This window comes from Ictalurus furcatus, chromosome 5 (genome assembly GCF_023375685.1).
Source record: "Ictalurus furcatus strain D&B chromosome 5, Billie_1.0, whole genome shotgun sequence".
NCBI classification, from domain to species: Eukaryota; Metazoa; Chordata; class Actinopteri; order Siluriformes; family Ictaluridae; genus Ictalurus; species Ictalurus furcatus.
In genome coordinates, this window is record NC_071259.1 from 16,503,697 (window position 1) to 16,525,498 (window position 21,802).

The 21,802-nt window shown below is 41.8% G+C and overlaps 1 protein-coding gene across 2 annotated transcripts in view; it reads right to left on the reverse strand.

The window, feature by feature from the left end:
* Positions 1 to 11,771: 11,771 nt before the first annotated feature.
* Positions 11,772 to 21,802, reverse strand: part of igsf9b (immunoglobulin superfamily, member 9b) — a 54,049-nt gene continuing 44,018 nt past the window's right edge. Inside the window, exons 17-20 of one of the 2 annotated variants that reach the window (XR_008385959.1) lie at positions 21,624 to 21,794; positions 18,684 to 18,720; positions 14,646 to 17,810; positions 11,772 to 12,952 (exon numbers count right to left, since the gene is read on the reverse strand). Coding sequence is in view for 1 of the 2 variants with exons in the window: in XM_053624904.1 (XP_053480879.1) it covers positions 14,891 to 17,810; positions 18,684 to 18,720; positions 21,624 to 21,794 (3,128 nt within the window). In the remaining variant the exon portion in view is untranslated. Of the gene's footprint in view, positions 12,953 to 13,340; positions 17,811 to 18,683; positions 18,721 to 21,623; positions 21,795 to 21,802 lie in introns of those variants that run through there. The other variant, XM_053624904.1, reaches the window with a different exon arrangement.

The window sequence follows — 21,802 nt, forward strand, 5'->3', positions numbered from 1 at the left end:
GGAGGATCTTGTCAATGATCTCAAGGCAGCTGGGACCATAGTCACCAAGAAAACAATTGGTAACACACTACGCCGTGAAGGACTGAAATCCTGCAGCGCCCGCAAGGTCCCCCTGCTCAAGAAAGCACATATACATGCCCGTCTGAAGTTTGCCAATGAACATCTGAATGATTCAGAGGACAACTGGGTGAAAGTGTTGTGGTCAGATGAGACCAAAATGGAGCTCTTTGGCATCGACTCAACTCGCCGTGTTTGGAGGAGGAGGAATGCTGCCTATGACCCCAAGAACACCATCCCCACCATCAAACATGGAGGTGGAAACATTATGCTTTGGGGGTGTTTTTCTGCTAAGGGGACAGGACAACTTCATCGCATCAAAGGGACGATGGACGGGGCCATATACTGTCAAATCTTGGGTGAGAACCTCCTTCCCTCAGTCAGGGCATTGAAAATGGGTCGTGGATGGGTATTCCAGCATGACAATGACCCAAAACACATGACCAAGGCAACAAAGGAGTGGCTCAAGAAGAAGCACATTAAGGTCCTGGAGTGGCCTAGCCAGTCTCCAGACCTTAATCCCATAGAAAATCTGTGGAGGGAGCTGAAGGTTCGAGTTGCCAAACGTCAGCCTCGAAACCTTAATGACTTGGAGAAGATCTGCAAAGAGGAGTGGGACAAAATCCCTCCTGAGATGTGTGCAAACCTGGTGGCCAACTACAAGAAACGTCTGACCTCTGTGATTGCCAACAAGGGTTTTGCCACCAAGTACTAAGTCATGTTTTGCAGAGGGGTCAAATACATATTTCCCTCATTAAAATGCAAATCAATTTATAACATTTTTGACATGCGTTTTTTCTGGATTTTTTTGTTGTTATTCTTTCTCTCACTGTTCAAATAAATCTACCATTAAAATTATAGACTGATCATTTCTTTGTCAGTGGGCAAACGTACAAAATCAGCAGGGGATCAAATACTTTTTTCCCTCACTGTATATATAAATAAAAAAATAATAATAATAATAATAAAAAAAACAATTATCACTTACGACTGTGGTGTTTGTTGCCGTATTTGTAATTAACTACAGCATAACATCGCTCAATAACAAAAACGGTCCCTTCTCGGTCACACTTCATTGTTAAGAACAAGTTTAAATGCAGCGCATTTTTAAAACTTTTGGCATATTTAAATTTGAGGTGTGTTCGAATGGAGTTGTTTTTCCTCCCTATATTCTGACAAGCTCGCCTCCTCTGGTGAGCTGCTTTGATAGTGTTAGTTTAGCCATATGTATGCAAGGATGAGGGTGTAAAAACGAGTTTTTCAACACAGAATAAAAATGGAAAAATAAATAAATAAAACCCTACTATACAACAACAACAATAATAATAATAATAATAACAAAAGACGATTATGGTTGCTGTTGTCAACACATTTAGGGTATTGATTAGGTAAGGACTCAAAGAAACCCTCATGAAAAAAACAAAGAGAAGAGGAGTTACCCTGCCTGGAGGAAGCCCGGGGCCCCCGTCTGGAGCCAGGCCCAGAGGGAGGGCCCGAGTGTGAGCGCCTGGTGGCTGGGTTTGCCACGGAGCCCAGCCGGGCAAAGCCCGAAAAAGCAACGTGGCACTCCCCTCTCCATCCTATGGGCCCACCACTTGTGGGGTGAACCGTGGGGGTCGGGTGCGCTGCTACACGGGTGGCAGTGAAGTTCAGGGGTCTCGACGGACCAGACTCGGGTGGCAGAGGATGGCTCTGGGGACGTGGAACGTCATCTCTCTGTGGGGGAAGGAGCTTGTGCGGGAGGTGGAGCGCTACCAGTTAGCTCTGGTGGGGCTTACCTCTACGCACAGGCTTGGTTCTGGAACCGTACTCCTGGATAGGGGATGGACTCTATTCTACTCTGGAGTTGACCAGGGTGTGAGGCGCCGGGCGGGTGTGGGGATACTCACAAGTCCCCAGTTGAGCGCCGTTGCATTGGAATTTACCCCGAGGGACAAGAGGGTCACCTCCTTACGCCTACGGGTTGTGGGGGGGGGAACTCTGACTGTTGTCTGTGCATATGCACCGAACACCAGGTCAGAGTATTCGGCCTTCTTGGAGACCCTGAATGGAGTCCTGTATGGGGCACCAGTAGGGGACTCCATAGTTCTGCTGGGTGACTTCAACGCGCACGTGGGCAATGATGGAGATACCTGGAGAGGCATGATGGTGATTGGGAGGAGCGGCCTCCATGATCTAAACCCGAGCGTTCGTTTGTTGTTGGACTTCTGTGCTAGTCATGGACTGTCTATAACAAATACCATGTTCGAACATAAGGAGGCTCATAAGTGTATGTGGTACCAGAGCACCCTAGGCCGAAGGTCGATGATCGATTTTGTAATCGTATCATCTGATCTGAGGCCGCATGTTCTGGGCACTGTTCTGAAGAGAGGGGCAGAGCTGTCAACTGATCACCATCTGGTGGTGAGTTGGGTCAAGGGGTGGGGGAAGACTCTGGACAGACCTGGAAAGCCCAAACGGGTAGTGCGGGTGAACTGGGAACGTCTGGAGGAGGCCCCTGTCCGTGAGATCTTCCACTCACACCTCTGGCGGAGTTTTTCTGGCACCCCTGTGGAGGTTGGGGGCATTGAGCCTGAGTGGGCAATGTTCAAAGCCTCCATTGCTGAAGCTGCAGCGGAGAGCTGTGGTCTCAAGGTCTTAGGTGCCTCAAGGGGCGGTAACCCTCGAACATCGTGGTGGACACCGGTGGTCAGGGAAGCCGTCTGACTGAAGAAGGAGGCCTTCCGGGATGTGTTATCCTGGAGGACTCCGGAGGCAGTTGCAAGGTACCAACAGGCCCGAAGGGTTGCAGCCTCTGCCGTGAAAGAGGCAAAGCAGCGGGTGTGGGAGAAGTTCGGAGAGGACATGGAGAAGGACTTTCGGTTGGCACAAAGGTGTTTCCGGAAAACCATCCGCCACCTCAGGAAGGGGAAACGGGGAACCATCCAAGCTGTGTACAGTAAGGATGGGACGCTGTTGACCTCAACTGAGGAGGTGATTGGATGGTGGAAGGAACACTTTGAGGAACTCCTGAATCTGACTAACATGCCCTCTATGGTAGAGGCAGAGGTGGAGGCTGATGGGGGATCATTGTCAATTTCCCTGGTGGAGGTCACTGAGGTAGTCAAACAACTACACAGCGGCAAAGCCCCGGGGATTGATGAGATCCGTCCAGAAATGCTGAAAGGGTGTGGAGGGGATGTCTTGGATGACACACCTCTTTAACATTGCATGGAAGTCAGGGACAGTGCCAAAGGAGTGGCAGACCGGGGTGGTGGTTCCCCTGTTCAAAAAGGGGAACCAGAGAGTGTGTACCAATTATAGGGGTATCACACTTCTCAGCCTCCCTGGTAAAGTCTACTCTAAGGTGCTGGAACGGAGGGTTCGGCCAATAGTCGAACCTCAGATTGAAGAGGAGCAATGCGGATTCCGTCCTGGTCGTGGAACAACGGACCAGCTCTTTACTCTCGCAAGGATCTTGGAGGGGGCCTGGGAGTATGTCCATCCGGTCTACATGTGTTTTGTGGATCTGGAGAAGGCGTATGACCAGGTCCCTAGGGGTTTACTTTGGGAGGTGCTGAGGGAGTATGGGGTAAGGGGTTCCCTTCTTAGGGCTATCCAATCACTGTACGCCCAAAGCCTGAGCTGTGTCTGGATTCTCGGCAAAAAGTCGGACTCGTTCCAGGTGGGGGTTGGTCCCCGCCAGGGCTGCGCTTTGTCACCAATCCTGTTTGTGATATTCATGGACAGGATATCGAGTCGTAGTCATGGTGGGGAGGGGTTGTGGTTTGGTGGCCTGATGATCTCATCGCTGCTTTTTGCAGATGATGTGGTTCTGATGACATCATCGGTCTGTGACCTTCAGCACTCACTGGATCGGTTCGCAGCTTAGTGTGAAACGGCTGGGATGAGGATTAGCACCTCTAAATCTGAGGCCATGGTTCTCAGCAGGAAACTGATGGAGTGCCTACTCCGGGTAGGGAATGAGTACGTAACCCAAGTGAAGGAGTTCAAGTACTTTGGGGTCTTGTTTATGAGTGAGGGGACATTGGAGCGGGAGATTGGCCGGAGAATCGGAGCAGCGGGAGTGGTATTGCAATCGCTTTACTGCACTGTTGTGATGAAAAGAGAGCTGAGCTGGAAGGCAAAGCTCTCGATCTACTGGGCAATTTTCGTTCTTACCCTCACCTATGGTCATAAAGGCTGGGTAGTGACCGAAAGAACTAGATCGCGGGTACAAGCGGTTGAAATGGGTTTTCTCAGGAGGGTGGCTGGCTTCTCCCTTAGAGATAGGGTGATAAACTCAGCTATCTGAGAGGAACTCAGAGTAGAGCCGCTGCTCCTTTCCGTTGAAAGGAGCCAGTTGAGGTGGTTTGGGCACCTGGTAAGGATACCCCCCTGGGCGCCTCCCTAGGGAGGTGTTCCAGGCACGTCCAGCTGAGAGGAGACCTTGGGGAAGACCCAGGACTAGGTGAAGAGATTACATCTCCACACTGGCCTGGGAACGCCTCGGGATCCCCCAGTCAGAGCTGGTTAATGTGTCTCGGGAAAGGGAAGTTTGGGGTCAACTGCTGGAGCTGCTGCCCCCGCGACCCCACTACGGATAAGCGGTTGAGGATGGATGGATGAATGAATGGATTAGGTAAGGATAAAACAAGATAAAGTGGATTATTTTTTTTATAACAGCACACCGGAAGTGTTTAATTCCCCTCATACCACAGTAATTTGCTGAAAGTGACCATTTTTAATGTGTTAATGATACACACATCATGCCTGTCAGATACAGTTGAATTTAATGTTGTGAACCAAATCCTGGTTAGTTCTATTATCACTTACCTTATAGTAGGTATAAACAGTTGTTCCCTAACCATCTCCATATTAAAAAGACAAACAATAACAACAATGATAACAACACTTTTTTATGTTATAGATAAACCTGAAAGCAGAGAGTCATCTTTTATGTAAAAAAAACAAAAAACATTTTTATTTTCTTCTCTCTCTCACAGACACTGAATCCCATCTGCAAAGCCTCACACTGTCTGTGTGTGTGTGTGTGTGTGTGTGTGTGTGTGTGTATCATTCTTAGGATCTCAGCAGGGAGGCTTCTAAAGTGGGGAATGATGTGATGTTTGCTTCTATGTTCTGGATCATGAGCAGATCCATTCTTTCTCCACACTTTGGCATTTCCATAACTTAACCAAGGTTAATCTTGGTTCCAGAAATTTTGTGGCTCATCTCTGTATTTCTTTGCGAAGTACAACCTGGCTTTACAACCTGCACGTGAAGTCTTCTTCAAATGGTGGATTGTGATACATTCACCCCTGCCCTGTGGAGGTTGTTGGTGATGAAACTAACTGTTGTTTTTGGGGTTTTCTTCACAGCTTTCACAATGTTTCTGTCATCAACTGGTGTTGTTTTCCTTGGCTGACTTGTTCCATGTCTGATTGTTAGTACACCAGTGGTTTCTTTCTTTTTCAGGACATTCCAAATTGTTGTATTGGTTATGCCCAATGCTTGTGCCATGGCTCTGTTTGATTTTCCCTCTTTTCTCAGCTTAAAAATCTCTTGCTGTTCTCCCATAGGCAGCTCTCTGGTCTTCATGTTGCTTTATTCTTTTTAACAACAAATGCAGTCTTCACAGGTGAAACCTAGGGCTCAAACCAAGAGTAGACATTCAGAGCTATAAATTCTTTAATCAATTTAACAGGACACATCTGTGTAGCAATAAACACCTATCAGTTAGATATTCTAATATTTTGATCACTTGAAAAAAATGGGTGGGTTCAAACAAAAGGTGCCATGTTCTAAGTTGTTTAACACACCTAGATGTAAATAGGAGGACATGAAGTTGAAATTCCAATTGTCTTCAAGGTATCGTGAAAAAATATTCTTGCCGTTCCAATACTTTCAGAGAGATTGTATGCTCAAGTAAAAGTGCCCTGAATCCTTCCTGCGGGTACGTTACTCCCCTTGCCCACACCACAGCAACATCCTCACATATAGCCATTGACTTCATCACTGACCTCCCCATGTCCCACTGTCATCACATGTCATTATAGGAGACTTTTATACATTTTTTTTTTTTACATTATAGGAGACATTATAGGAGATTTTCCAAGTCTTTTCTCCTGCTCCCCCCTGGACTTCCTCCTGCCTTTGAGACTGCACAACTCATCTTTACCCATGTGTTCAGGTACTTTGACATCCCGGAGGACATTGTGAGTGACTGGGGAGCCCAATTCACGTCCTGAGTATGAGGACTCATACTGGAGAATCTGGGGGTCTCCATCAGTCCAAACACCAACGCCAAAGTAAAAAACAAATTGCAACAGAGTTACAGGAAAAAAAGAAAATCAAAACTTACAATAACCTTGTTGCATAAGTATAAGCATGTCCTTTTATAATGGGACATGTGACTGCTCAGAATTAACCAGTCACATTCAGTGACTAACAAAAACAGGAAAAGAAAGTGACAAAATGACAAGGTGAGAACACATATAGCAACATTAAAGCAGTTGCAGGAATATCTGGCAAGTACTGGTCATTCCCTGTATGTGACCTGTATATTAATCTCTTATATTCATTACGTCTGGGCTATTCTTTTCATTTTCTGGCACGTCTCACAAAACAAAACAAAAAAACCCAAACATTCAAGAGTGCCCAGATTTAGCCAAAACCAAGGAACAAAATGTGTTATGGTCTGATGAGACTAAGTTGGAATTTTTGGCATAATTCTAACAGATATGTTTGGTGCAAAAAGAAGACAACTTATCACCATACCCAGCTGAAGATAAAGCAAAATGTCATCTTTCAGTATGATGATGACCCAAAGCACAAATCCAAGTCAACAAAGGAATCATGTCAGAAGAAGATGATCAACATTTTGGAATGGCCCAACAAACAATGGATTTGCGACACAGGTACCATGGTTTCAGGAAACAGTTGTGACTAGTTAGTTGGTTTCTCCAGCGATGCATTGTACTATGATAGTTAAGCAGCGAGATACATCGTTGTATGGGAAATGCACCCCAGGTTATGGTTTTAAGTCTTTTTCTTTTTCCTCCTAAAAAGTTTCCTTAAATTTGGTTGGTTGCTGTATCACATTAAATGTGGAAAAAGTTCTCACATGATTTATCTTGATTTAATTGTTTTTAATTTTTGCATCACAAAAACCTGCAATTTTATCAGGGGTATGTAGACATTTAATATCCACTGTACATGATGTTTTCCAGTCTGGATGTTAACAGATTCAATGCAGTTATTCTTTCCTGGAAGACATGGTATTATCAAGAACCTGTATGAAAGATAAACAAAAGTTTGATAATGTTTCAAAATAGCTAATATAATTTAATATTATATTATTTATATTATATTATATTATTTAATATTTGGGGACAAAAAACATTGAAGTCATATAAAGTGATAATATGGTTAATGCATAGGATTTGAAAGAGTTCATTCATCTGTTTATGTTCAATAACCACTTTATGCTGGACAGGATATGTGGTGCATCTGGAGCCTATCCCAGCAATGTGTAAGTCAGGATAGGACACTAGATCAAGCCGTTTGATCCACTGTTTGTCTCTCTGGTTTTGATCTCGTTTTGTTGTTTACATTTTTGACCTGGCCTGCTGTTTGTACATCACCTGACCACGTTTTTGGATTACATCTTTGTACTGTTTGCAAAGATTAAAACCGTTGAGTACCTGCACTTGCACCATTAACTGCTTTGTGACAACTGGATTATAAAGAAATAATAGGTTCAAGGTAGTAGTTACATCTGATTTCTACTTTTCAGCCACTTTGTTCTGCTTCGTATATATTTTGTTAAAAGAATAAGGAAAATCCCTAATAGCTCAGACACCTAATTAGCTTACTTCAAGACTCACTTAGATAGGTTTTTATGTTGTCTCAACAATATTGCAGCACTAACTACCATGTCTACAATGCCCAACTACTAAATAACTCAACAGGTCAAAGTTCTTTTGTAGTTTAGTGTAACAATGGTGGTAATCACTGCAGTAGTTCTATCAATTTAACACTTCTGTGGTATTTGACATATAAAGTCTTGTGATTAATCACGTGGTGTCAGCTCTGGATGGAATTTATTACTCGGCTTTTCATTTTATCTGCTTGAATAGGTCCAGCTTTAATGAGAATGGAAAAAATTGCAAAAATCACAGTGATGTGGAGAGCATTCTGAAGGAATTCCATGGTAATCACAAGCACACTGGGTTATTAACCAGCTGTAACCCAGAACAAGTGAACATGAACGTGCCACTTTTATGCTTATGTTATAAAAAATGTCTTAAAATGACTCAATAAGCAAATATCTTAAGCAAATAAGCAAATGCACCCCCCCCCCCCCCCAAAAAAAAGTAAATCAACATTCAGAAACTAGGTGGGGAAAAATAAGTACACCCTTCCTACTTTCACAATCATTAAAAGAGTAATTAGCAACCAGGTGTTACTAATGAAATTCACAAGATTATTTAATCGTCAAGAAGTGTGTCTACCTCTATAAAAGCAGAACTTTTGGCAGTTTGGTATTCTGGCGTGTCTACATCATGCCTAGAAGAAAAAAACATAAGATTAAATGGATGGTACGATATTAGAAGAGGTGTACAATTACAATCCAAAGCTTGACTTGTTCACTACATATTTTTTTTTCTTAGTCATGAATCTTTGGTCTTCCTTAACAACAACCTTCATGTGGGAGACAGACTACCACGTCCACAGCATTTTTTATGGTATTGGAAATATGGTTAAGAACATCAAGTCCTTTGAGCAATATGAAGCTTAAAAAAAATGCTGAAACCTGAGGTTGATCTGTATCTGCTGTAAAGTTGGAATAGAACTAGTAAATAAATAAGAATACAATACAGTACATGACTTATTATGTCATGTGATAAGTAATACTATGATGAATTACATAATAAACATTTAGTAAATAAAGACAATTTATTTAATAAAACTTCATGAAAAACAAAATATAAAACTCATAAATTATACAAAACTTGAAAATCCTTTTCAAAATGCTGATAATTGTTGAACAAAATTTACATAAAGTATTTTAAATATAAAATAGATTTCTTTAAAAAACTACTACTCAAAAACAATGTTTTGGCAAAATATGATATATACAAAACATTTACAACAGCTAGTTCACACTGAAATGAAGGCATGAACGTAAACACAGCTGCATGGTATCATCTTCAGTCACATATATACACAACTGTAAATTAAAGTCTTAGTGTGAAAGCAAAAATGTTTATATAAAAAAATTCTTTCAAACATGCTTCGTTACAGTAGTTGAAAAGTGAACAAATACAACGTGGCTTATTGAGCAGGGTGACGTTATACAACAGACCTCAGTTAGACAAAGATGACAAGACTTGTACAAACACGTAAGGCACTGAGTGAGTCATAAAATAATGACAGTTGTCTGTTCTCAATAATAGGTATAAAATAAATACATTATTAAAATAGCAGTGGGAAATAAGCTGAATGGAACAAAGCAACCATTAATTAACATTTTGATAACTGATGCTCCACTTGATCAATTATATACATCTAGTACACAAATGTAAAATAACATGAATGAAGTATGAAGAAACATACTGAAAGCTCCAGATAGGAATCATTTGTAAAAAATTTGTAGAGCTGAGTTTGGGAATTTCAGCATGGGTGCCTTTTGAATGGCCATGCTATGAGCAATACAAGGAAATATAAGCTGTACTAGAAGACAACAACAAGTACAATATATACAGTATGTTAGCTATATGTATGCTATCATTCTATAGCACAAGCTAGTAACTCCTAATTGGGGTTTTAATTCCAACATTTTAACAGAAGCCTTTGTGCTTTTAGCAAACAGGTAAAGAAATATCACTTGCCTGAAACACCAAGAAACAGACAGTGCTAAATAAATGATAACATTATTAATGAAAATGTACATTTAGCATTATGCAAGTTTTCATAAAAGTGATTTCAAAATTTTACTTTTGCTAATAAGATTCAATAGATATTAAATATAAATATTCAAGCAATATACAGTATCTCACAAAAGTGAGTACACCCCTCACATTTTTGTAAATATTTGATTATACCTTTTCATGTGACAACACTGAAGAAATGACACTTTGCTACAATGTAAAGTAATGAGTGTACAGCTTGTGTAACAGTGTAAATTTGCTCTCCCCTCAAAATAACTCAACACACAGCCATTAATGTCTAAACCGCTGGCAACAAAAGTGAGTACACCCCTAAGTGAAAATATCCAAATTGGGCCCAATTAGCCATTTTCCCTCCCCGGTGTCATGTGACTTGTTAGTGTTACAAGGTCTCAGGTGTGAATGGGGAGCAGGTGTGTTAAATTTGGTGTCATCGCTCTCACACTCCCTCATACTGGTCACTGGAAGTTCAACATGGCACCTCATGGCAAAGAACTCTCTGAGGATCTGAAAAAAAGAATTGTTGCTCTACATAAAGATGACCTAGGCTATAAGAAGATTGCCAAGACCCTGACACTGAGCTGCAGCATGGTGGCCAAGACCATACAGTGGTTTAACAGGACATGTTCCACTCAGAACAGGCCTCGCCATGGTTGACCAAAGAAGTTGATTGCACGTGTTCTGTGTCATATCCAGAGGTTGTGTTTGGGAAATAAACGTATGAGTGCTGCCAGCATTGCTGCAGAGGTTGTAGGGTTGGGGGGTCAGCCTCTCAGTGCTCAGACCATACGCCGCACACTGCATCAAATTGGTCTGCATGGCTGTCGTCCCAGAAGGGTCTAAAGATGATGCACAAGAAAGCCCGCAAACAGTTTGCTGAAGGCAAGCAGACTAAGGACATGGATTACTGGATCCAGGTCCTGTGGTCTGATGAGACCAAGATAAACTTATTTGGTTCAGATGGTGTCAAGCGAGTGTGGCGGCAACCAGGTGAGGAGTACAAAGACAAGTGTGTCTTGCCTACAGTCAAGCATGGTGGTGGGAGTGTCATGGTCTGGGGTTGCATGAGTTCTGCCGGCACTGGGGAGCTACAGTTCATTGAGGGAACCATGAATGCCAACATGTACTGTGACATACCGAAGCAGAGCATGATCCCCTCCCTTTGGAGACTGGGCCACAGGGCAGTATTCCAGCATGATAACGACCACAAACACACCTCCAAGACGACCACTGCCTTGCTAAAGAAGCTGAGGGTGAAGGTGATGGACTGGCCAAGCATGTCTCCAGACCTAAACCCTATTGAGCATCTGTGGGGCATCCTCAAACAGAAGGTGGAGGAGCACAAGGTCTCTAACATCCACCAGCTCCATGATGTCGTCATGGAGGAGTGGAAGAGGACTCCAGTGGCAACCTGTGAAGCTCTGGTGAACTCCATGCCCAAGAGGGTTAAGGCAGTGCTGGAAAATAATGGTGGCCACACTAAATATTGACACTTATGGCCCAATTTGGACATTTTCACTTAGGGGTGTACTCACTTTTGTTGCCAGTGGTTTAGACATTAATGGCTGTGTGTTGAGTTATTTTGAGGGGACAGCAAATTTACGCTGTTATACAAGCTGTACACTCACTACTTTACATTGTAACAAAGTGTCATTTCTTCAGTGTTGTCACATTAAAAGATATAATCAAATATTTACAAAAATGTGAGGGGTGTACTCACTTTTGTGAGATACTGTGTATGTATATATATATATATATATATCTTTGTACTCATGAATAGTACTCATAAACAGCCTTTCATCAGTTTCAGTTGTAAAGTCATATGGTCAGTGGGGACTCACTCTTATTAGGTAACACATATAACACATATGCTGATGTAACAATGTACCCTAAAGTTGCATATTAATTTCAAGCAAATTCAAAACTAGCTTTGTACACATTAAAGTGAATTAAACAACATGGGAGACCCAAAATAGTGAAAATGAGAGTCATAGAACATGCAATTTAGAGGAGTGTAAGCAGTTACATTTTAAGGCAGCAAAAACAGATTGTCCAAATACCTGTATACAGTCTTTATTGTTTTGATGATTTTGTGATGTAGCCAAAATATTATCAAGTACCTACTCACAAACAAGGGTTGTCAAGACACTGTAATGATAGTCACAGTGAGAAATGCATTTGAAAATTATTTGAGCGGTTTTGCTAAACAGCACCTCACACATCAGCATTTTAATCTGTTTACAGTCACTATGCATTCTTGTGACATGGTGTATTTCCAAAAACCAACAAAGTTATTGCAAAATAAGCTTCTGAATATCCAGCACCTGATATCACAAAAAGAATAAAACACCTGAGCACATTTTAGAACTTTTCTAATTTCTTAATAAATCTTATTAGAATGTTCTTTTGGAAAACACTGATGCATATATGGTGTCTCTTATTTAAAAAAAATATCCCCTTTAAAGTCCAAGTATAGGATAAATATACATCATGATTATGAGTATCAAAAATTTCAGGATACAATTTATCCTAAAACCCAAATCTATCTCCTGAAACAGAAAGGAAGAAGATTCACTATTACAAAAACACTATCGATATCATGGTTGTTAGCAGTAGAACACTGGCATGATCAGCAGAAACATTCCAACACTCACAGATAAGCCAAACTGCATCACATTTGAAACATGAATACTGACCAAATATTACCTTCATAATGGGCATGTCTCTAGTCACAGAGTGGTGTTCAAAGCTAACAGCAAGTTAGGGCTCTCAAAACAGGGCAGACTCTGAATCAGAGTTGAGGTCAGGGAGGGGGCAGGGGTCTTGGGAGAAGGATCCCTGTGCTCTGCGGTACTCCTGGAACTCTTGCATCAGGGCATTGAAACGTGCCTCACTAAGAGAATGATTGTATTGTTGTTGAGGAGGCTGGGAGGCTGAGGGAAAACTAAGGAAGGAGTTTGGGCCTATAGTTGAGAAAACATGTAAAGGGAAGAAAGGAGTGAGCAGGAGGGAAGAACGGTGGAAGTCACATTTGTCCCAATACTTGCAGTGTATTTATACACTCATGTGAAAAAATAAATACACCCCATGTAAACTGTTGTTTTTTTTGACATTTTTGGACAAGCAAACATTTGATCCTTTTAATAAAGGTGATACACTATCAAATGACACATACAATTGACATTTTATAGTAATTTTCACGATTTAAATGAACAAAAAACAAACAGATCAGTCACATAGAAAAAGATAGTACACCCAACGTTTATCACACCTTCAAGTCCATAAAATTAGAATCAGGTATTCAAGATTGAGTGGAAGTGATTAGAACGCACTTAGGGAGTGCAGGTGGAACCTGTCCTATTTAAAACTCTCACATCTAGTGTCTGGTGTTCCCTTTGCTGTTGATGTGTGTGGTGTCATCATGCCAAGATCTAAAGAGTTCTGTAAGGCCTTCATAAAAAAAGATTGTGGATGCTCATGAGTCTAGTAAGAGATTTAACAAGATCTCTAAATTAAGATCTCCATCATTCCACTGTAAGGAAAATCATCTACAAGTGGCGCAGATTTCAAACGGAATTTTGTACAGGCCTCTCCATCCCAGCATATTCAGCCCAAGAGCAGACTGTCTGATGCAAAAAGAAGTCTCCAAGAACCACAAACTTTCATTATAAGATCTGCTAATAAGTCTTGCAACTGTTGGTGTCAAAGTGCATGCTTCTACAATCAGAAAGAGATTGCACAAATTTGACCTGCATGGGAGGCGTGCCAGGAAAAAGCCTTCATTGTCTAAAAAGAACATAAGAGCAAGACTGCAGTTTGCCAATGAGCATACAGGCAAAGACCAGGCCTTTTAGAATTTGCTCTGGACAGACGAATCAAAGATAGAGTTGTTTGGCCACAGTAACAGCAGACATGTTTGGTGCAGACCAAAGTCAGCCTTTCAGGAGGAGAAACTATGACGCACAGTGGAGGAAATATTATGGTTTGGGGTTGCTTCGCTGCCTCAGGGACTGGACAGCTTGCATTCATTGATTCAACTATGAATTCTACATCATATCAAAGAGTGCTTGAAGATAAAGTGAGGCCAACTGTCCAAAAGTTGAAGTTGAACCGAAAGTGGACTGTTCAACAGGATAATGATCCTAAGCACACTAGCAAATCCACCAGGGAATGGCTCAAAAAGATGAAATTGGAGGTTTATGGAATGGCCTAGTCAAAGCCCAGAGTTGAATCCCATTGAAATGTTGTGAGGGACTTGAAATGGGCAGTACATGCAAGAAAACCCTCAAACATCTTGTAACTGAAAGAATATTGCATGGAAGAGTGGTTGAAAATTCCAGCAAGCTGATGTCAGAGACTGGTGGACAATTATGCAAACAGCTACAAGAAATTATTTCCGCTAAAGGGGGCAATACTTGCTTCTGAGGCCAAGGGTGTACTTACTTTTTCCCAGAGAAGAATATCACATCTATTAATATTTCTGTTGAATAATGATTGAAAAATCTAATTTTCCTTTGTGAAATTTTCAAATTTCAAAGATGATCAAACGTTTGCTGGTCCAAAAAAGTAAAAAAAAAAAAAAGTCATCAATTTCCATGGGGTATACTTATATTTTCACATGACTTTATATGGGTAAATAGCTTATGGGACGCTCACCTTCCTCCTGAAGGTCCTGGAGGCCAGTGCTGGTAACCCTATCATGTCTCAGTTCCCTCCCTTGCCTCATGCCTGCCTGCTCCATCTTTATGGCCTCCAGGAGGTCAAGGCCTATCCGGTATTCAGTAGGATCAAACTCATAACACTCATCTACTGATGTATTCCTACTTTAGACAGATACAAAACATACAATAAGACTTCCAAACAATATGTGGGGCCAATGAAAAAGTTGTTACAGAGGTAATTCACCTTTTTGACCTTCGCTCTCGCAGGTCTGATTCTCTCTTGTGCCTCTCACTCTCCTCTGTAATCTCAGGAGAGCTCAATAATGTAGGAGTGATGGAAAGGGACTGGCGGAGGTGCCCAAATGGCCCCACGCTCCCCCTACCACTGCTCTGGCTGGCATAACTGGCTCGACCACACTCTCCTGTACTGTCCCTGCCCTCACCCTTACCCACCACTCCATGTAGTTCTCTCTGAATCTCCCTTGAGGGAAAAACTGCATGGTGGGGTGAAGGCCAGCTGTAACCCCTAGGCAAGAATGGCCTCTGAAAACTCTTTCTGGAGTCCATAGGGTGAGGATGGCCCCACCTTGCAACTAGTCTGGGTGCACTAAGGGGTCGAGGGGGACCATGGGGGACATACCTGTGCTGGACTAACCTTAGGGTCTCTTGATATGACAGTGGCCACTCTTGAAAGACTGTAGCTTGTTGATGTTGATCTGACTCTCGTCTGTAAGGTTCTACAGGTTTTGGTGGATCTAGGACTGATGGGCCATGCGCATTGATGAGAGATGATGGAGTCATGTATGGTCTCTCACTATTACAAGGTCTCTCCGGGCCATAGCTTCTGTATGATTTGGCATGCCTTGTCCCTTGCCATGAGGGACCAGACCTCAAGTAAGAATTTGCAGGTGTGCAACCCAAATTGTAGGACTTGTCTTTTACACTAAGATGGGGTAGCTCATCTTTGTAAGATTTATTAGAGACATATGTCCTGGAGCTTTGATGATGATCCCACTTCTGAGACCCTAAACTAACAGATTTCCTTAGGAATGGACGGGGCTGCCCCATACCTGAGAGTGTCCTGTATTGACCAGTGCTGACTGATTTCTTCATAAAAGGCACAGGAGCCTGAGAGATCCGTGTACTTACTTGGTTAGTCCTCTTATTCTGAGATTGACACCACTGAGTGTGCTCTGATAAAGATTCTTCCATACTCTCACCTTGATAAGGGATATTATAGACTACTTTAGTACTCACTAGAGGCTGTGCTGGGCTCAAGTGTCTGGGTTTATCAGAACCAAGGCTTTTGTCAGAGATCAATGGATAGGGACTATTTCCTTTATAGGCTAAATATTGTGTTGAAATAAATTTTGTATCTGAGGACCTTGGGTTTATACTTGTATGTCCTTGTGCCAGCTGTTGACAGGGTATAGAACTAGTTACATTTTCAGGAATAGAACATTCTACAGGAATGGGTATTTTATGATCCACCAAAAATCTGCTTTGGTGATCATCATTCGACTCTAAGTGGTAATGACCTTGATTCTCCCAGTTCTTAGGAACCACATCAGGTTCACCTCTTAACAGAGTCCCATCTGCTTGTTTGGTGCTGAGCCAAGTAGATTCTGCCAGTTGACACTCCTCAATAGGTTCATCTACACTCATCTCAACAAAGCCTGGCAGGCTTAAATACTCCAGAATAGTGCTTGGTTGCAGAGCAGGCATCCTGTCAGGCTGTGGCACTATCTTGCCTTTCAGTGATTCAGATAATCTAATGGAGAAATTAGACTGATCACTTTCAACTTCATTTTCAAGAAGGGGCAGAGGAAAAATGTGATTGGGGCTAACACTGAACACACACTTGTCACTCTTGCGAGAGCGTGCTCTGACACCCTCTTTCTCTTCTTCAGGTTGCAAAGATGAGGAGCTGGGTTTATCTTCAGTTTTGATCTCACTGTCACTCTTCTGATTATCATGGGTAATGGTGAAACAACCAATAAAATTCTGGCTCAAGTTAGTACTGAATTTTGGGAAGTGTCCTTCAGGGCTGGCTTCTTTTCCCCTTTCAGCAGCAGAGTGCTGTGTTCTCATCCAATGATCCTCGGTTATAATTCTTGTACTGGAAAGCTCCGTGTCTATTGGTCTCTCTGGGCATTTGGCCTGTGCCTTACTTATGTCTGACTCACAGCAAGAAGGACTGTGCCTTTGGTTGGAAAGGATTGAAAGGGAGGTGTACTGTGTAACTGATGATTGTGAAAAATCTCCTGCTGCTGAGTCTTCTACACCCTCCAAACCTCTGTGTGATGTGTCTGGGAACATGCATTGAAGTGTGTTCCCCTCTGGGGGGCTCAGAGCAGGGACCTGGCTGGTAGGAGAAGTCACAGGGCTGATGTCCCATTGAATGTATGGGGAGGTGGAGGTGAGTGGACTCTCCATGGGACTGCTGGTGTTGCCAAAATAACAACCCCTCCGATATTCTGAAACTCGTTGGGCCAGGCTGCTAGGTCTCTGGGCTTTTTGCCGGAGAGGAATATCCTGAGGTTTCGAGATGGGTTCATCCAACTCAACCCCAGCCCATCTTCTAATAGGACTTGCTGACTTAGACTGTCTCTGCTCCTTCTCACACTTTTGTGCTCTGAGGCTGGTCGTGAAGCTTCTCAGCACCTCTTGCTCTTTCATCAGTGTTAGACATTTGCTGTGGCTGCCCTGCCCTGTTGATGGTGGATCTTGTATCAGTCTCTTCTCTGACCTAACTGAACAGGATCTGGGAGAGTCTCGGAAAGAGCTACTCTTGCTCCTTTCAGCATTATCCTGTACAGGGGACTGAGAGAATTCTTTTTTTGTTTTAATTTGCATTGCCTTAGAATCCTCTAAACATGGTTGGGCAATGAAACGGCCATCGGGCCCTCTGGATATAGACTCAATGGCAGACAATGTGGACGGGGAACCGCCTAGGTGGCTCTCAAACAGAGTGTAGCATGGTGGTGGAGATGATGAGGGGAGAAGTTGCTTCTTCTGATCCTGATACTCGCTGTGGCTGCCCTTATCAAAGGATGAGCGATCTGAACGGTCAGAAGAAGAGGAATTGGGAAAAAAGTTAAGTGGAGGGCATAACTTCATCTTCAGTATGCTCTTGGGACTGTCATCAGGCAAGCTAGCTCTGAGTGGAGAAAAAAGCAAGACAACAAATAAAAGAATTTTACCAACAAGATATGCAAAAATATATTGTTTAGTCAAAAAGCATTTGGTCAAACTCATCATATTCATACTAATTAAAATGTATTGTTATAGTATATTACTATGGTATGTTTAGAGCGCAGGAAGGGTCGAATTACATGACCTAGGAAATAAGTAACAAATATTTGTCACGAGACGGTAACTGAGGTGGAAGCAGGTGCAAGTAAAGACGTTTTATTAAAGAGAGAATGGCAGACAAATCCAAATCGGGAAACAGAGACGTAGTCAGAAACAGGCATAAACGGGGCTAGGCAGGAATTGAAGTCGCAGTCACTATAACCGGGGACAAAACACGAAACATGAAACTAAGACTAGGAACTGGGAGCGGAAAACACCAGCGTGGTCTAAGTGAACTAATCTAACATTAAACTAAATAAATCTATCGAGGTACGTAACTTTAACTATCTACTTCGTATCTAACCTAATACTCCGCGAAGTGTACTGTGAAGCGTGGGGTATATATCCCAAACATAATCAGCGTTAAATGCTGACAGCTGAAAACAATGCAGACACACCCTTGAACAACAACCAATGACAAAACAGGGAGGAGACAGAACAGAAACAAAACAAACGCATGTGTCCATAGTAAACAATGTCACAGTTATCAACATTCAAAGAGCGCGCGCCCTCCGGCACTCCAAGCACACCACAGGCTGCAGCTCTGACTAAAGGGGAGATTGTGACAATATTATAATGTAATATTGTAATATTATATTCTACTGTTCGAATACTCCCTGGATGTTTGTGAGAGTGTTTTGGAATGATGATGACATGCAGAGTACTGATGGAGACTTACTGTGCAGATCGAGTCTTCTGGAAGGCAGTAGAGATAACTGAAAACAGTAAGGAGGTGGGAAATGGCAATTTATATAAAGTCACAGAGAACAAAACAAATGATCAAACAATGCAATTTAAAAAAACAACAAAAATACATTTATGTTTATACTTTAATTCTTGACAAATTATATAAAGCCTCATTGTAATTGTGTAGGATGTGATGTGAAATATGATAGTGTTCAATCAATGATCATTTCAATGTTGGTCTTTCTTTCTCTGTGGCTGTCTAACAAAATTCAAATACAGGTATGCATTCAGAATAATAAAAAAAAAAAAGCAATTAGCTACCTAGAACACTCTAGATATGGTTTTTGTCATCCAGTCAACTACAGTATATAATCTTGGGCGGCGCGGATTAGTGAAGCTTTCACTGGTTTTCCGCACATGCCTTAAGCGGGGTCCCCCCCTTCTCATCATTCCTTCATGCGCAGTTTTCTTTCTCTCCCAAATTAACACAGCTGTTAATTAAGTGCGATGTAATTACTGGTGGCAGTGGTGGTGTGGACTAGTAAGAAATTACTAGGATTCCGTATGTGCCTGAAGCGGTACCTCATCCATTTTTATGTTAATTCCTTCCCGCGCTGTTTTATCTCCAGTCAGCAAACGCAGCTGAGGAGAATCACTATAAGTGCAAAGACTCTTTAATGCCTCTGCGGGTGGCCCCCCTGCCACGGACGGGGAGCCACTGGGCGTTGCAGTGCAATATAGGGGAAGGGAAGCCCCGGGTAGAACAGAAGTTGGAGCACATTTACTCCAAAGTGAATGGATCCAAGCATCAGACATATACTCTTTCATTGCTTTACCAAACAAGCGTGATTATGAACTGTGTTTCTTCCACCATCAGTCACTTGAGGGTTTTACACAAATATTCAGCTCTGGAGCAGGTAGTGAATTCTGGAAAAATGGCAGCATGAATCTTCTTCACAATATGACATAAAATTTCTGATAGTCAAATTCTGGACTGGAAGAGTGGCAGACGAGGACGTGGAGACCTACCATAGACGATTCTGTGAGCATTTACAAGCAAAAAACAAAAACCACTAGACCAGTTTGGAATATGGCATGGCATGAGATGTTACAAAGTCAAAATAAAAAAAACAAACAGACGGTACTCTAATACAAATTTCCAATTCAATATCCATGGGACCATATAACGACAAAATCACTTTCCCTGGACAGATCCAAAGATGCTACAAATGTAACTCAACGGAACACCAGAACAAAGACTGCGACAACCTGAAATGCTGGAAATGCAGTAAACATGGACATAAGGGCAAAGAATGTAACAACATAGAAGTCTGCAACCTCTGTAGTGAGACGGGACACCTTTACTTCAGATGTCCCAGATTGTTCAGCAACAAGGCAAAAGGAATACACAATGAACAAGACATACAAGACAACGATCACGACAACAAGGATGAGCATTGGGAGCAACACAGAGACGACACGAGGAGACACACACAGAACCAGGCAAAGGCACAGGATGATGTGAAACCGGACCAGGAAGAACAATGGAGCGGAGAGGACGATGCACACAGCAGCGACACAAACGACAGCACTACCAGCAGTGACACTACCTCATCATCAAGCAGTTTTGTGGACGAATTTATACCACTTCCCGGACATTCAAACGTAAACAAAACCATGAGAACTGTACAAACACCCAAGGACACTAATGCGGAAACGACAACACAATGTAGAGACAGAGAGGACATCACCCCCAGTGACTTATTCAATGAAATAAAGTTACGGAAAAGACGGAAAAGGACTACACCACCTGAGCTAAAACCAGGTAAAATGACTAAAGACAAGATTGCTACTACCCCAGAATAATTGTGAGATACTGATGAAGAAAAACGAACAAACAAAAACAAAAACATTGTATATGTCCGGGAATATACACACACAAATATTTATATGCATACTTCTCATATATATACAAATGTCAAGCAAGATCATAACAACACACCTAAGAGGAATAAAATCTGATAAAAATAGGAATAAGAAAATAGATACTTCAAAATCAAAGAGATGTCATATAATATGTGCACAAGAGCTACGATGAACAAACACAAATGATATAGAAGACATAAAAAAAACTATGGACAGAGGGAACAACAATAATATCTATAGGTGAAAACAGAGCAGATGGAGTGGGAATATTTTTTAAAGAAGAGGTTGAAATAATTAGTGAGAGATATCATACTAGGAAGAATACTGACGGTCAATTTATTTTTCAGAAAGCATAAAATACTCATCATTAATGTTTATACACCTCCAGAGAGAGCAGGGGAAATGAGGATATTTTATAAATTAGAAGAACTTTTGAATGTCGGGTACAACATAATAATGTGCTGGGACATTCAAAAGTGAACTTAAGGATACCTTTAGAGAGGTATACCCTAACAAAATTGATTTTACAAGAATAGACAAAAAAGTTAAAACCAGACTAGATAGAATATACATATCTAAAGGCTTTAAAACTGAATTATATAACAAGAATACCTGGTAGATTCAGACCACTTGGGAGTAAATGTTAAATTAAACCTGAACGCGAATGTAACAAGGGGATATTGGAAATTAAACACACAGTGTCTTAAATGAACAAGTTATTTTAGAACTAGAAACTGAAAAAGAAAGAATCAAGCAAACTACAGGTTTTAGCAAAATCAAATATTGAATAATGGGATATTTTAAAGACTAGAATGCAAGCAATATTTAAACAACAATGTAAAAAATTTAATAAACAAAAATATATATTATGAGACTTTAATGAACAAATATGTTACATTGCAAAATAAAACAAATAGAACTGAAGAAGAAGATAATAAATTGACTGATATTAAAGATGAATTGGCACTGCTTAATGATGAAAATGATGAGATGGTATTCTCCTTACCATCTCGTCTCTTCCTGCGGCGCTGCTTCCTCCTCTGGTTCATAACACGTGCTGTCACCACTGAAAGAATGATAGCCAAAAACAGGAAGCACACACCCGCAATCACACCAGCCATCAGGGGCTGAGTAACGAAAGTCAACAAGCTGGGTGGAGCTGGGTATACCTCCATACCTGCAGAC